Source organism: Vipera ursinii, assembly GCF_947247035.1.
Source record: "Vipera ursinii genome assembly, chromosome: 3".
Taxonomy (NCBI): Eukaryota; Metazoa; Chordata; class Lepidosauria; order Squamata; family Viperidae; genus Vipera; species Vipera ursinii.
The window spans coordinates 47,525,935-47,540,454 of NC_139516.1; the positions used below are offsets into that span (position 1 = coordinate 47,525,935).

The 14,520-nt window shown below is 37.4% G+C and overlaps 1 protein-coding gene across 3 annotated transcripts in view; it reads right to left on the minus strand.

The window, feature by feature from the left end:
• The window catches only part of FOXP4 (forkhead box P4), a 183,560-nt gene that overhangs the window by 131,917 nt on the left and 37,123 nt on the right, over positions 1-14,520 (minus strand). For all 3 annotated transcript variants that reach the window (XM_083359853.1, XM_083359855.1, XM_083359854.1), the window contains one exon: positions 1,392-1,605. In XM_083359853.1, coding sequence (XP_083215979.1) covers positions 1,392-1,589 — 198 coding nt within the window. In that variant the 5' untranslated portion in view covers positions 1,590-1,605. The remainder of the gene's footprint in view (positions 1-1,391; positions 1,606-14,520) is intronic.

Consider the following 14,520-nt stretch of genomic DNA (forward strand, 5'->3'; position numbering starts at 1 on the left):
TGCAACTACACCAAATTACACAACTGTTGCATTACAACATTTTTGCTGCAAGCAGAAGTTGCTCACTGTACTGCTTTGAATGGTTGAGATGACAGGTAGCATTTTCTATTGGTGGAATCTGCAGTTATTTGGCAATTTTCTTTGGGGACAGCCTTCTCTTTCATTTTATTCAAATGGTAAATTGAGCAAGTAGGAAATTGGGGAAGTGGGAAGGAGGAAGATGGGTGGTTATGCACACACACAAACATACAATATCACATTTACAAGTGAAGTGCTCTCAACTCTATAGTTAATAAGTCTTCAAAGTAAGGCAATTAGATGTTCATGAACTTTTTAACTGCCTCTGCATAACAACAATACACAGCTATCTAAAAATAAATAAAGAAATATAAGACTTGGATGGTGGAGGGAACACAAATATCAGATTATGACAGCGAACAGGATTTAGAGATGCAATATGTTTACATGCATGTTTTCTTGATGTGTTACATTACATCAGATGTTAGGATAGGCTATTACTAACGTGTTTATTTTCACTGCTTTTTGAAACATGAAGTACCATTTCAAATTAATGTTTGCTCACGTCTTCACCTATAGAATAATTATTCAAATATGTACTAATGAATGCTTATTAAGTTATTGACTATAGTAACTGAAATGAAAAAAACTTTACACTTTACAATTTTGTTTTTGCAAAATTTGTTTGAAGCCATTGTTCAAACGGTATTTATAAAACAAACTGAAGAAGCACAAGAGTTAACAGTTGAACAATAGTTTTAATGAAACCAAGCACAGGGATAGAGAGCATAAACACGTAACTAAACTGACAACTCCTTTTATAAATAAAAAATGTAGGAAGTGTTGGAATATTTCTAGTGTTTATGGCCATTTCAAATGTTTTTATTTTGTCACCAAAGCAGTATTTCTAAGGATGCCCACATGTGGTTTCTGAACTACATAGGGGAACAACTTGCACCAGGTTTGTATCTTAAATCCTGAAATCTTAGCAAGATTTCTTAGTAAGGAGATGCACTCAAATAGCCCCATGGATGAATGATTATGTTAAAAACATCACCACACCAACAAAGAAGTGTCATGATGAGAATGATTCTTCTTACCCAGAAGTAACATGTTTATGAATGCAAAAAAAAAACACCAAATATAACGTGAGACCTACCATCTCCAGGCTATTCACCTGATTTATAACTTTTCTATTTGCATTTCCATTATCTGCAATTCCATCTTTCTGATGGAAAGCACAGCAGCACAGCAGCACAGAAGTCAAAGAAAAGAAGAGGGAAATATTCCTAAAGTTAAGACCTACTTAACTGAAGGGAAATGAGAGAGAGAAGAAAGAAAGAAAGAAAATGAAAAAATCAAGTCCACAGTACCTGCTGCTGCTGAAAATGGAGGAGTTCCACTGGGCTCATTTCTCCATTGGTTTCTCCACTGGCTCCTCCCTCTCTTCCACATCCTCCTCCACCTCCTCCACCTCCTCCTCCTCCATCAGTCGGATTGTTTAGGCTGCTGACACCATTTTGACTGGAAGGAGTAGAACGTATTGTCTCTGAGGCTGATTCAACCATCATGACTTGCTAGCAGCACCTTTATAAAGAAAGAAGTAACAAGATATCTAAGCAAAGATATGAGCTGCAGGTTCCAAATTATGCTTGAGGATAGCATTCTAATAGGTGATGTTTTATTCCTTTATCCTCTTTGCAAAGGAGATTTGCAGTTGTATTTCAGAGAATAAGATTTATATACTGACTATTTTTGTGTTTAAAATATAGGTTTTTGACCCATTTGCTATTATTGAATTTATAACCAGATTATATATTCCTATCCTGGTTAAATAATTTCTGGTGTACTACTTCTGTGATAATAAAACTAATAAAACAAGGCCATGAATGCCAACATTACCAGTCAAATAAGAAAGGGAAATTCAGGACTGTTACAGATGGAAGACAGTGATGTCACGAGTGTTTAGGACAACTTGCTATGGACAACTCACCATGGCCAACTCGTTGTGGCCAACCTGCCACAGGACAAAAGTGATACTAAAATCAAAGAAATGATGGAATAGTGTCATTAAAGAAAGGATGCAAAATAAGGAACAAAATGAAATGTAAATAACAAAAATTAAAATATATATTTTTAATTATTTTAAATAATTAAATTAAATTGTGGAATTGTCCCATAGAGAGTTGTCCCTTGGCAAGTTGGCTGTTGGAAATTGTCCTGCAATAAGTTGGCTACAGTGAGTTGGCTGTGGCAAATTGGCCATGATGAATTGGCTATGATGAGTTGACCGTGGCAAGCTGTCCCATTCCGATATCAAGAAACCTCTCCCTTGTATAAAGTTCTTTGACAGAGGTATAGCAAATTGTACAATAAACATGTAAGTGTGAATTGATGATGCTCTCAGTTTAATCATTATATTGTGGAGTCTTTTACCTAGCTCTCCAGTCACCACAAAAATTGTTTGAAGAAATGGCAATTTCACCGGAAAGCAAGAAGATGGTTCAAAAACTTTATCTTTGGAAAAATTCTGCCCCTTTTATATAGTACTACTTAACAAATACCAAGCAAATATCATGTGTATTATTGAACATGAATTTTATTCCTATCTTTTCTTTTTCTTTCTTTTCTATAACTTGTATAATCCTATGTCACCAAGAAGCAATTATTATTATATTATTGTTATGCACCAGCCAGCTAGGTGGCTATATAATTTTATTAATAAAATAAAGGTGTTAAAGACAAAACTAGCCAATATCCATGTATAAGGAAATATAAAGAAATGTTTTAAGTGCAAATGCTGCACAAATCTTTCAATAGAATGTTAGACAATATAACATCTATTATAATTAACAAGGGTATCATAAAATATTTCAGTCAAGCACACACACCAATATCCCCACTTCAGCATTCAGCATACTAAATTATCTACATTGGGTAATAATCTGCTCTTGAAGTACATACAGCAAGAACTGGGCAATTTATATAGCAGTAGTATAATACAATGAGAACCACTACCTCATGAGATCTTACAGATAAAACCCAACTTCTCAATCCAAATTAATAGAGACAGAGTGTTGTTCATTTGCATTGTGTTCAAGCATTGTTAACAAAACAGGCAGTAATGCACAACTACTGATATGTGCAAATTGTACAGGAACATTGCAACAAACAAGGGCATACATTCAATTTCACAGCTACTAAGATTGTTGGCTGAGCGGGTACAAAAATAGCTAGGAAAATGGTTGAAGCTTGGGAAACATGCCCCTTGTCAGTCAACAGGAGTGCTGATTTACCATCCCCTTATCAGGTACTTAAGAGCAAAGGATGTGACAGCACAAGGAAACAAGAGCCAACAACTTAATAACCAGCCAACAATAACCCAATCAACAACTAAAAAGCTACACATAACCAGGCACCACATAAATATTACCCATAGTATAGCCCAAAGTACAAATTCTGTGAGAGGGAAGTTCCCCGAGGATGGGCTCCAGCATGAGTCTGAAAACTCGGAAGACTAAACCTCTGGTCCCAGTGACTGACCCAGACTGGATCCTGGGAAATGTATATTTGCCTTCATTCTTTATACAGGAACACTTCTGGATGTAAACCAGTGAGAAAGTGCTTGATCGAAAGCATCTGTAGGTAACCTAACATTTGTCCAACAAATTTCCTAAAAAGTCCTATTTGTAGACAGTATTCAAATTAGGAAGAGCCAAATTGGTGTGGTGGGTAGAAGCCATGAGGCTAGAAGATGGGAAGCTGTGAGTTCTAGTTCTATCTTAGCCAGCTAAGTGATCTTGGGCCAGTCTGTCTCTCTCACAGCCCTAGGAAGAAGTGAGTGGCAAACCGCATCCAAAAACTTGCCAAGAAAACTGCAGGGACAGTCTCTAGAAGCAAAACACTGATTTGAAAGAATACACACACACATATCTGAAAGCACGCATGGTGTCTTCATAGACACTATCAGGTAGTTAGGAAACTATTGTAAAAGGAGCTTCAGAACTCTCATATTAGTAACACTTTGCAGGAAGGATGCTGGGCAGAGACAGTGAAAGTAAATGAATAAAGCTGGGAAATCATCTATCATGAAAAATGTTGCTCCAGCTTTCTAATTCAAAGTTTTTATTAGAGACAAGCAATGCTATATTAAAAATGTTAGGTTAAAAGAAACTGTGAGAAACTGTTCCAAATACAGAAGAAGATTCCTCATATGGTGTCAGCAGATATATTTACCTATAGCTACCATAATATGCAACTATGACTGTGCTAGTGAAGATAAGAACTGCATGCCAACACAACTGGAGAGGAAAATAGTTAGGAAAGCTGAGAGTTTACATTTTCTACATCACAAAATGTTTGTGAAGACAAAGAATCAGGAGAGAAACAAACACGCAAGCGCACACACAATTATGACCAAAGATACATGATTCTTCCAGACACAGGACATAAAGATGTTCATTTATTTGTTAAATATGTATCCCACTTTTCCTCATTGAGCTCAAAGCTGCTTACACAGGATTCTCTGCTCCAATTCCTCTGACCTCAAGGATCAATTCTATTCAGTGGGTTGGGCTGAGAGAATGTGACATGTCCAAACTCACCAGAGTGTTTCCATGGCTGAAACCAAACTTGAGTTTAGGTCTTCCCAGTCACAGTCCAACATTTCACCATTATATCACACTGGCTCTCAACACCTCTCTACTCAAAAATTGCAAGAAAGTACTTAAACAGCATAAAGAGGTTAACAGTGGGAAAGACTGCTCACTTCTTCAAAACCATTAGCACACCATGTCATGTGAGTTAATTATTAGGAAAGACAGTCATACTTGAATTCTCCAATATAGTAACAGAGTAATTCTACTCCCACCCTTTATAGAAAGGTTCAGAATATCATCCAATTTTAATTTTAACATTAAATAGTGCCAATAAGGTTTTATGTATTTTCCCATTAAAAACCTCTAAATTGTAAAAGGATAGTCTCCATTACAACTTTTAAAAACTAGGAAGGAGGGGGAGGAATGGAGGAATTCATTTCTCTATGTGTCGATCCTTCCTCTCAACTACATTAGGGCTTAGAATGAAGAGAAACAAAAAGCAAACTTGCCTGCCCTTATGCTGCCCCACCCCCCATGGTAAAATGAGAATATAAATTCCCAATCATCAATTCCTTCTCTCAGTTAGCTCTGTACACAGACAACAATCTTCATTACTGCAAGATCCATAAGGTCTTGCTGTTCTCCCCTGCTTAAAAGGTAAAGGTTCCCCCACACATGTGTGCTAGTCGTTTCGGACTCTAGGGGCCGGTGCTCATCTCCATTTCAAAGCCGAAGAGCCAGCGCTTGTCTGAGGACGTCTCCGTGGTCATGTGGCCGGCATGACTGGACGCCAAAAGCACACGGAACGCTGTTACCTTCCCACCGTAGTGGTCCCTATTTTTCTACTTGCATTTTTACATGCTTTCGAACTGCTAGGTTGGCAGAAGCTGGGACGAGTAACAGGCGCTCACTCTGTTACGCGGCACTTGGGATTCGACCCGCCAAACTGCCGACCTTCTGATCGACAAGCTCAGCGTCCTCTCCCCTGCTTGGGATGAGGCAATACACTTCCCAGTTCGAATGCATGATCTTGGGAAAGATAAAGCTTTCCTAAACGGTTGGACAATAACAACTTAACATTTCTCCCACTCCCTTCTCACCAAAGCAAAAATACCCAGATCCTTAAATGCAAAATACAGTGCAGAAGAAATTTGGAAATTTTACTTTTATTGGTCCCAGACAGTCAAACAAATAATTTTGAAAGTAATTTCTGTGCTTTGCCCTCAGCTCAAACCACAGTCAGTATCATGAGATGAACACGAATCTGAAATGGTTACTTGCTGAGCAAATTGCCAGCAAGGCTTGCCTATCATAAGAATCGTCTCTGGATAGTCCCAGCATTTGGTACCAGTATGTCTTTAATATAGGAAGGCTGGAAGAGAAGGGAGCTTCAAAGAAGTCCTTGCAAGGTGCTGCTCTTTATGTTCTGAAGTTGAAACTCTTGAAAGTGTTTTCAAATCATGACCAGTATTTTCCTCTACCGCTACTAAAATGAGTTATTCATCTACAAAATAAAAGCAGGCTCAAATATGTATTCAAAGTATTTCGGTAATCTAGCAAACTGAAATTTAAGGAAGAGATAGAAAATTTGTAGCTCAGGGTTGAACTGTGGGGTCCTCAGTGCTCTCTGAGCTGGGTTATTTTCTTGCAAACATTTCATTACTCAACTAGGTAATATCATCTGAGGAGGAAATGCCAATTGCTTTCAACGGATTATCACCAATTTTGAGTGATAATCAATGAATAATTTCTGCTATTGTAATTACGTTCAGAAGTCTAGAATCAAACTAACAGCATTAAAAAACAGACAAAAAGACAGACTGGGATTTTTTTTTTCATTTTCTTCCTCTATAAAGGAAACAGTATTCATGCTTCCTTCAAGACTGCTGTTTTCTAGATTACATGAGGCACAAAGCCCACACTTGAAACTGATCAGACAAGTAGTCAGCAAGTTTGAAAGCAAAAGGAACAGAAGAAGAAGGGGTGGGATTTACTACCTTTTCCTTACTGCATGTGGATTTTGCCTTTTCTTTTTTTTTTTGGCACGACAAACTGGGAACAACATAATTGCTGAAATGTGGCATGTAATAATAGCTATTCAGAAGCTATCATTCATATTAAACAGGGTGAAGCAAGCTTCTAATTTGCATGTTTGAGATTATATGCATTTCAAAAGTCATTTCCACAGGGTGTATGAATGACATTAATTCACATGTGGAGTTGTCGACTCCCTCCTGTAACCCTTCACACTATCAAGTACACACAGAGGGACACAGAATGACATACTTGTACATAATTCAAGGACAGAACATTACTGTAACTTGGTTTTATGGAAAATATACATTTCTAGTTAACAATATTATGCTGGATAAAGGATAAGATGAAATCAAACAAAAATTCTTGGAACACAGAAGTTACAAAGTTATCAGAAAAGATAGCAAACATTTGGAAAACAAAATGCAAACCCAACTTTACTTTTAGCATCAATGTGTTAACTCTACATGTTGCATAATCATATACTGAGCTCATAAAAAACTACCCTCCATGGTGTAAAGCAGGGTCCCCAACCTTTCTGGTTTGGCAGCCCGGTGGGAAAGGGAGGGGAAGGTACATTTATGCACGCATGCACACACATGCAAAAGTGGCTGCATGTGTGTACACGCAAATGGGGCTGTGAGCATGCACACTCTGCAAATGAGGCTGCTAGTGCCAGAGCGAGGCTTGTGGCAACGCTGCCGCTGGCACAAGGGGTGTGTGAGTGCACACATACATGCATACGTACGTACTGGCCAGCCACTCACACAGTCCGGTGGCCAAGAGGCCACAGGCCAGTAGAGGGCTGTAGCCCATAGATTGGGGACCTCTGGTGTAAAACCAATTGTCAGAAAGAAAACTTGCTCTATCATTTTTCTTTACCCAGCAGTAAACATGACCAATATTGTCTTAAGATGTATATACAATTTAATTTCTTGTTTTATATATTTCTACTAGCCTTTTTGTTCCTTTCCCTCAGTTTTTTAAAAATAGACATTTTATTTGAAATACGTTTTTATAACATTCATTACTACATAAATATCCACAGAATTCTCTTATATCTCTCATACAAGGTGGAGTATACCTTCCAAGGGATGTGTTGCTACAATTCAGATATATTTTGCAACAAATGCACTGTTGTTTACATTTTCCATGGCTAGATTTAAGGCTGTACTTGAATGAGAATATATATAATGGGCAGATAACATGAAAGACAATCAAGCCATTCATTATTCATTATTCGTATAGCACTGGATTCAAGGATATAATCATCAATAGCACATGTAACAAGCCTTATTTTTTTAATGCATTTCTTGCATTTACAATATAATAATAAAAAATCCAAGGAAGCCTACAATATAAATTCAATTAAAAATTGTCTTTCACTCTCTATGCAGAATATTGACATGTATCATGTATGAAAATAGACAATTCAAAGCATCTTTTATATACAAAAATGGATATAATTGAGAGGATTACAAAGACTGGTATGGGATAGGGATGGCATTTTCTTAATGCATCCAGTGTAGGCATTATCTAAACTTGTATTTTAAAATCAAAATGGGGTGGAGGGGGCTGGAGCCTTGTCTTGCCCACAATGTGGTGTTTCAGAAGGTGGCAGCAAATAACTGACTATGTCTGGATTTGGAAGCTAAGCAGGTTCAGACTTAGTTAATACATGGATAGGAAAGTAAGTAAAGGTGAAAAGAGCCTGGCTGAAGATTGCAATCATGGCAGACCCAGAAGGAAAACATACGGTTGAAAAATCATACCAGAATTGTCACTGCCTATTTTGTATAAACTCTGAAAGGAAGAGCACGTGGTCAACATGTAGAACAGACATGTCAAACACAAGGCCCGGGGGCTGGATCCGGCCCGTGAAGTGGTTTCATGTGGCCCGCGAAGCCATCCTGGAAACAGTGAGGGAACGGCCCCCACTGCCTTGGCCCTGGCCCATAGGTACCCTTGATGTGAACGATGTAGAGCTGGCCATGCCCACCCAGTAGGCCATACACAATCTAGCCACGCCCACCCAGTAGGCCATGCCCACCCTGGCCATACCCACCCGGCCCCTTGAGGGCAACCGCAATGCTGATGCGGTCCTCAATGAAATTGAGTTTAACACCCCTGATGTAGAAGATCCCCGATTCAATATCTGGGACCTCCATTTTTTTAATGATAACAGAAGATAAGTAGCAATTCTATTGAAAAATGTCTGCTGGTATTGACAATAATAGGAAATACTGAATGAAATGGATAACCAACTTCAATTAAAATATAGGGAATGACTTTCCACTATCCGGGAGGGGCATACTTCTAAAATGGTAAACACTTCTCTCTGGTGTGAAAGTAGCATGAAACAACAACCATAATTTAGAAAAAATTCCATTAAAAGAAAAGTAGTTTAACATACAGCACCTCATGCACCAAATAATAGGTTTTCAGTTATTTTAAATTACTACATATTAAAAAGAAAACTGCATGGACATATCTACGATCCCAAGATATATGTACTTCCATGAAAACAATGTGTCTTTAGCCAATGTGGAAATTAACTTGAGGATCAGCAGTCACTATTAACCATTATTTAGGACTTAGATGGTAGCTAAACATTCTCTGACCTGGAGAACAACTAGTTTTGACAAGAACATTCCAGAATCAGTGTAGCCTGCTCTATTTGCCTATACCTTGCAAAATTGGTATGCAAGTTGTACAGTTTTATTGAAATCAGGTTTTACCACTTCTTTGCAAAGCTAACAGCTAACCCTACATATTTCATCTTTTTTTATTCCTGCACATTAGTTTTTTTCTCTTCCTTTTTAGATTTTTTTCCATTTATTACTTTCAATTGTCAAACATCTGTGCATTTGACCATTTTTGTCAAGCATGTGTATTCTGTGAGAAAACCAATTTTCAAGTAAAGAGAAAAAGTACTGAAGCAAGTGAGAGCATATTCTACAAAGCATTTTTTTAAAAAAGCTGTTTACAGATTTAGAAACATATGTCAGATAGTTAACCCTGTATTGACAAATACCAGGAACATTGGGGGGAAAAATACAGCTGGAAAAAGAAGAGGAAAGAACAGGCTTATTCCTGTTTTTCCAGTTTGTTAAGAATCATTTATCACACAACCATGAAAGTAGATCTACACCCAGAACAATCATAAAACAACCCTAAGAAAGTTGCTTTTTAAATGTGCCATATTAGCAAAAGGCTGGAAATTATAACTAAAAAAAGTCACATTGCCAGTACTGTTATGTAACAATAACAACTGGGAAGAATCAGTTTACCAGAAGCTAATTTTCAATAACGTGTTTCTATTTTATTTATTTACCAAATTTGTTTGCCGCCCATCTCATGTTTCAAGGCAATTCTGAGCAGCTTATAACAGTTTTTTAATTATATTTATAATGTAATGTATTTCTGCATGTCTTGTCTAAGAAATCAAAGGTCCACTTTATATGAAGATATGAAGTTTTATAAGCATGGATTGTTTGCTTCAATTCCTTATTTGTGCACTATATACCAATTCATAGAATATGGTCAAAAGAATACAAATATTCTGCTAAGAAAAGAAAAAAGAGAACTATCCTTTCTGATGTCAATAGCACCTTATAATGCCTTGATAAGACCACACTTGGAACATTGCATCTTGTTTTGGTTGTCACAATATAAAAAAGATTCTACAAATAGTGCAGAGAAGAGCAACAAGATGATTAGGGGGCTGGAGGCGAAAACATATTGCAGGAACTGGGTATGTCTAGTTTAATGAAAAGAAAGACTAGGGGTGACATGATAGCAGCGTTCCAAAATTTGAGGTGCTGCCACAAAGAGGGGGTCAACCTATTCTTCAAAGCATCTGAGGGTAGGACAAGAAGAAATGGATGGATCAGGAAGAGAACCAACATAGAAATAAGGAGAAATTTCCTGGCAGAATAGTTACTCAGTGGAACAGCTTGCCTTCAGAAATTGTGGGTGCTTGGTTACTGTAGGTTCTAAAGAAAATATTGGACAGCTATTTGTCTGAAATGGTATAGGGTCTCTTGTTTCAGCAGCAGGTTGGATTATAAGACCTCCAAGGTCCCTCCCAACTCTGTTATTCTATTATTCTGATGACCCAGTCTACCATGAATTGTATGAGTAAAGACTTCTAAATTATTCTTAATTCTTAAATACCCCAATAGGAGATAAAGTAATATGAAGTATTTTACCGCCTCAATTGACACTGTTGTGCAAAATGCTCCTTAGCAACTGATCTACAGCAGGTCCATTTTCTTTCCTTTGCAAGGAAGCATCATGAAGACACAGAATATAGCTGTGAGATTACCACCTCTTTTGTCCTGATTATATGACCAATGATTAAGCCAAGATCTGTGATCAAAGTATAGTATGCATGGTGACAAAAATATATGTTTTTGGAACACTGGATCTGTATTGAATGGCATATCAATATGACCGGCAATGAAAATTGCTAAATTTAAAAGATGCTAATACCATTTATTTGTTGTAAAAAAAAAGTCTAACTGGTGCTAGGCATGTAAAAAATAAAATATAAAATGACAATGTTAAATAAACACTAGTAGTTTACATGCTCTTTGGAAAAAATAACTAGGTAAAGGTAAAGGTTCCCCCGCACGTGCGTGCTAGTCATTTCCGACTCTAGGGGCCGGTGATCATCTCCGTTTCAAAGCCGAAGAGCCAGCGCTTGTCTGAGGATGTCTTCATGGTCATGTGGCCGGCATGACTAGACGCCAAAGGTGCACGGAACACTGTTACCTTCCCACCGTAGTGGTCCCTATTTTTCTACTTGCATTTTTTACGTGCTTTCGAACTGCTAGGTTGGCAGAAGCTGGGACAAGTAACAGGCGCTCACTCTGTTATGCAGCACTCGGGATTCGACCCGCCAAACTGCCGACCTTCTGATCGACAAGCTCAGCATCCTAACCCACTGAGCCACCACATCCCTTTTAAAAAAACAACTACATAAGCGAATATAAAGTATTTTCACGGGAGGAGCAAACACTCATCTTACAATGACTAATTGAAGTACTATAGCTGAATATCTAATTACTGTTCTTTTTAGGTTGAATCAAAATAAATGTATTCAATAATTGCCATTCCATTTTACTATCCTTATTTGTTTATTTCAAATGCATTTTTATTTGGCAATGAAAAAGAAGCCAGGAGAGAGAAGAAAAGAAGAAAAAAAGGCTACTAGAGTACAGACCCAATACCATATGGCAAATAGGCATATTAATTACTGCTACTTTTTAATTAACAATTGCTTAATCTGAGCAGTAACATTTGCCTTGACATCTTTTGACTCTCTGCTAACCTGTGAAGTGCACATGCCATGCCAAGTCATCAATTAATTTTTATTGACATTTTCTTCCCCTAAACAGGCACAATACCAGGGTTTTCCAATTAACACCTCAGCACTCTCTAATTAGTGCAATTAACAGACTGATGGATGCCTGGAGTTTCCCAGGAGGGAGAGCAGAGATCAGTTGGTTTTGCTATGTGGACAGATCACCCACGGAGAATAAGCATACATAGCTGAGGACCCAGGTTATCGTCTTGAATTTTAAATGGGAGCAACTACAGGTCTGCATATATGCATATTCCATAATTTTCATTTATTTCACACAAATTTTATCCTAAATATATGAAGACACATTAGTGTAGTTACCAATAACTATGCCATCTCTTTATTAGCATTAATATATTTAAATTCTACAGAACTCTACGTTGTCATGAATTACTGTTTTTCATAGAAAAAGCTGTTATAATTATACACTCAAATATATTGCATATAGTCTTCTCAGCAAGAAGCAGCAGCAAGAATGTGCCACATTTCCCTTTCATTTCTTGTCCCCTTAATCCAGGCATGTCAAACTCACGTCACGTGACATCGTGCAATGGATTGGGACTTCTCCCCCGTTGCCGGCAATGGGGTGGGCATGGTTTCGGCATGACGCATCCAGCCCACGGGCCGGCAGTTTGACATGCCTGCCTTAATCTATCAGTAAAGACTTCCTTTTGTTTATCAAAACTGTTTTAGTCAACTAAAATGTGTTTCTTAAATACTATTTCTCCTTTCTGAACATTATTCCCTATACCAGGAAGATATATCTCAAGTTCTCTATTCTAGTCTCATTGCAGTATTTCTCTTGATTTGGTTGAGACTTGCAATGATACCTTATCCAAATCAAGTTAAATGATGGATACAACTGCCAATACATCTCTACATATATTTGGCCCAGTTTTCTTATGGCAGCAAAAATCTATCACCTCATATTCTTGGGCTTCTCCTCTTGTAAATGTCAGGCAAATAATTATATTGCCAAGCATATACTTGTTGCAAGGAGCAACCAGAATCTCCATGTCTTCTGTTCTTTTCCAATGCCCACTTCCAACTGCCACAGAACCTCCAGTCACCAAAGGTTCTGCCTTCACTACGTCTACACACTTGACTCTTAAAGTAATCACAGAAAATGTAGAACCACAAATATAATCTTCATGCCATCTACGACAATCATGGAATTTCAGATGAAGCGCATGAGATTTATTGATATAACAGCAAGACTCTAAAATATTACGCAAAACCATGTTTCAAATGTTCCAAAACATTTGCAGAAATCTTAATTTACATGGAAAATAGGTGTAAAATGAATTATCTTTCTTCACAGAGATATCTAAAAGACTATAGAATGAATGCTGCTTCAGGAGAAGAGAAAATCCAATGTATCCATCAGTATAGGTTTTTTTTAGGGTTTTATGAAAAAAGGCATTTATCACTATCAGAAAGAATGAAGTATAGGTTAATTAGAAGCAATTATCCACTAAGTCTAAACCAGAATGACCAAAAGATAAGGTGACATTCAACACATGACCAAAAAATGCACATCTAAAACAGGTTCAATATTATATACTGCATTTATTGATTTTAGGTACACATTCGATCTATAGTAGTTCCCAGAGCAAGATATATGGACTAACACAAGAATATTACCACTGATATACAGTTACTGTTGCAAATCTTTATTAGATTTCTAGAGTTAAAGTTCAATGCTATATGCAAGGCAACCACACTAAGGATACTGCAACCACAGAGGAGTGAGACAGGGATGTATTTTATTTCCCCTGCTGTTTAATTTGTACATTTATGAACAAAATAAATTAGAACATCACCACCACCCAAACTAGCAAACAAACATATTGCAACTTTGCTGTGTGCTATTTCTGTCACAAATGTTAATTGGACTTAAATAAGCTCTGAATGCTCTGGCCAATTACTGATCTGAGGAAACACCTAAAATCAACTGTAGTAAAACTAAAATTCTGATTTTTGCAAAGAGACCCACCTGGGGGATAAATGTTCAAAGTACTGAACAAGTGAAATCTTTTAAATATTTGGGCATTGTTTTCCATAGCTCCAGGAAACACGGTGAACACCAGAATTATGTCATACAAAATGCTCAAAAAACAGCAGGCACAATTCAGTCTTTTTACTTCACCAGAATAGAGCCTATCCTATCACCACTGAAAGTTCAAACACAACTACTTTTTAGTCCCAGTTAGGACTTTATACTTCTTTACTCCTCTTGAAAGGGTCCAATCTAAATTCCTAAGGGCCATGCGCAAGGAAACAACTTGTGTTTCTATTATTGTATGCAGAAAGGAGTCAGGGCTATCCAAAGTCTAAACAGGTGCGTGGACCTGTATCCTAGCACTTTAGGTGAAGTTACTGTTCTTTCTCACAGGTCTTTCTTTATCGAAGACAATTACAAATCAATATGGTTTAAGACAATTTCAAAAAAGCTTCAACATCTTGGCTTTTCCATGAAGGCACTTCTAATGATGGGTTATA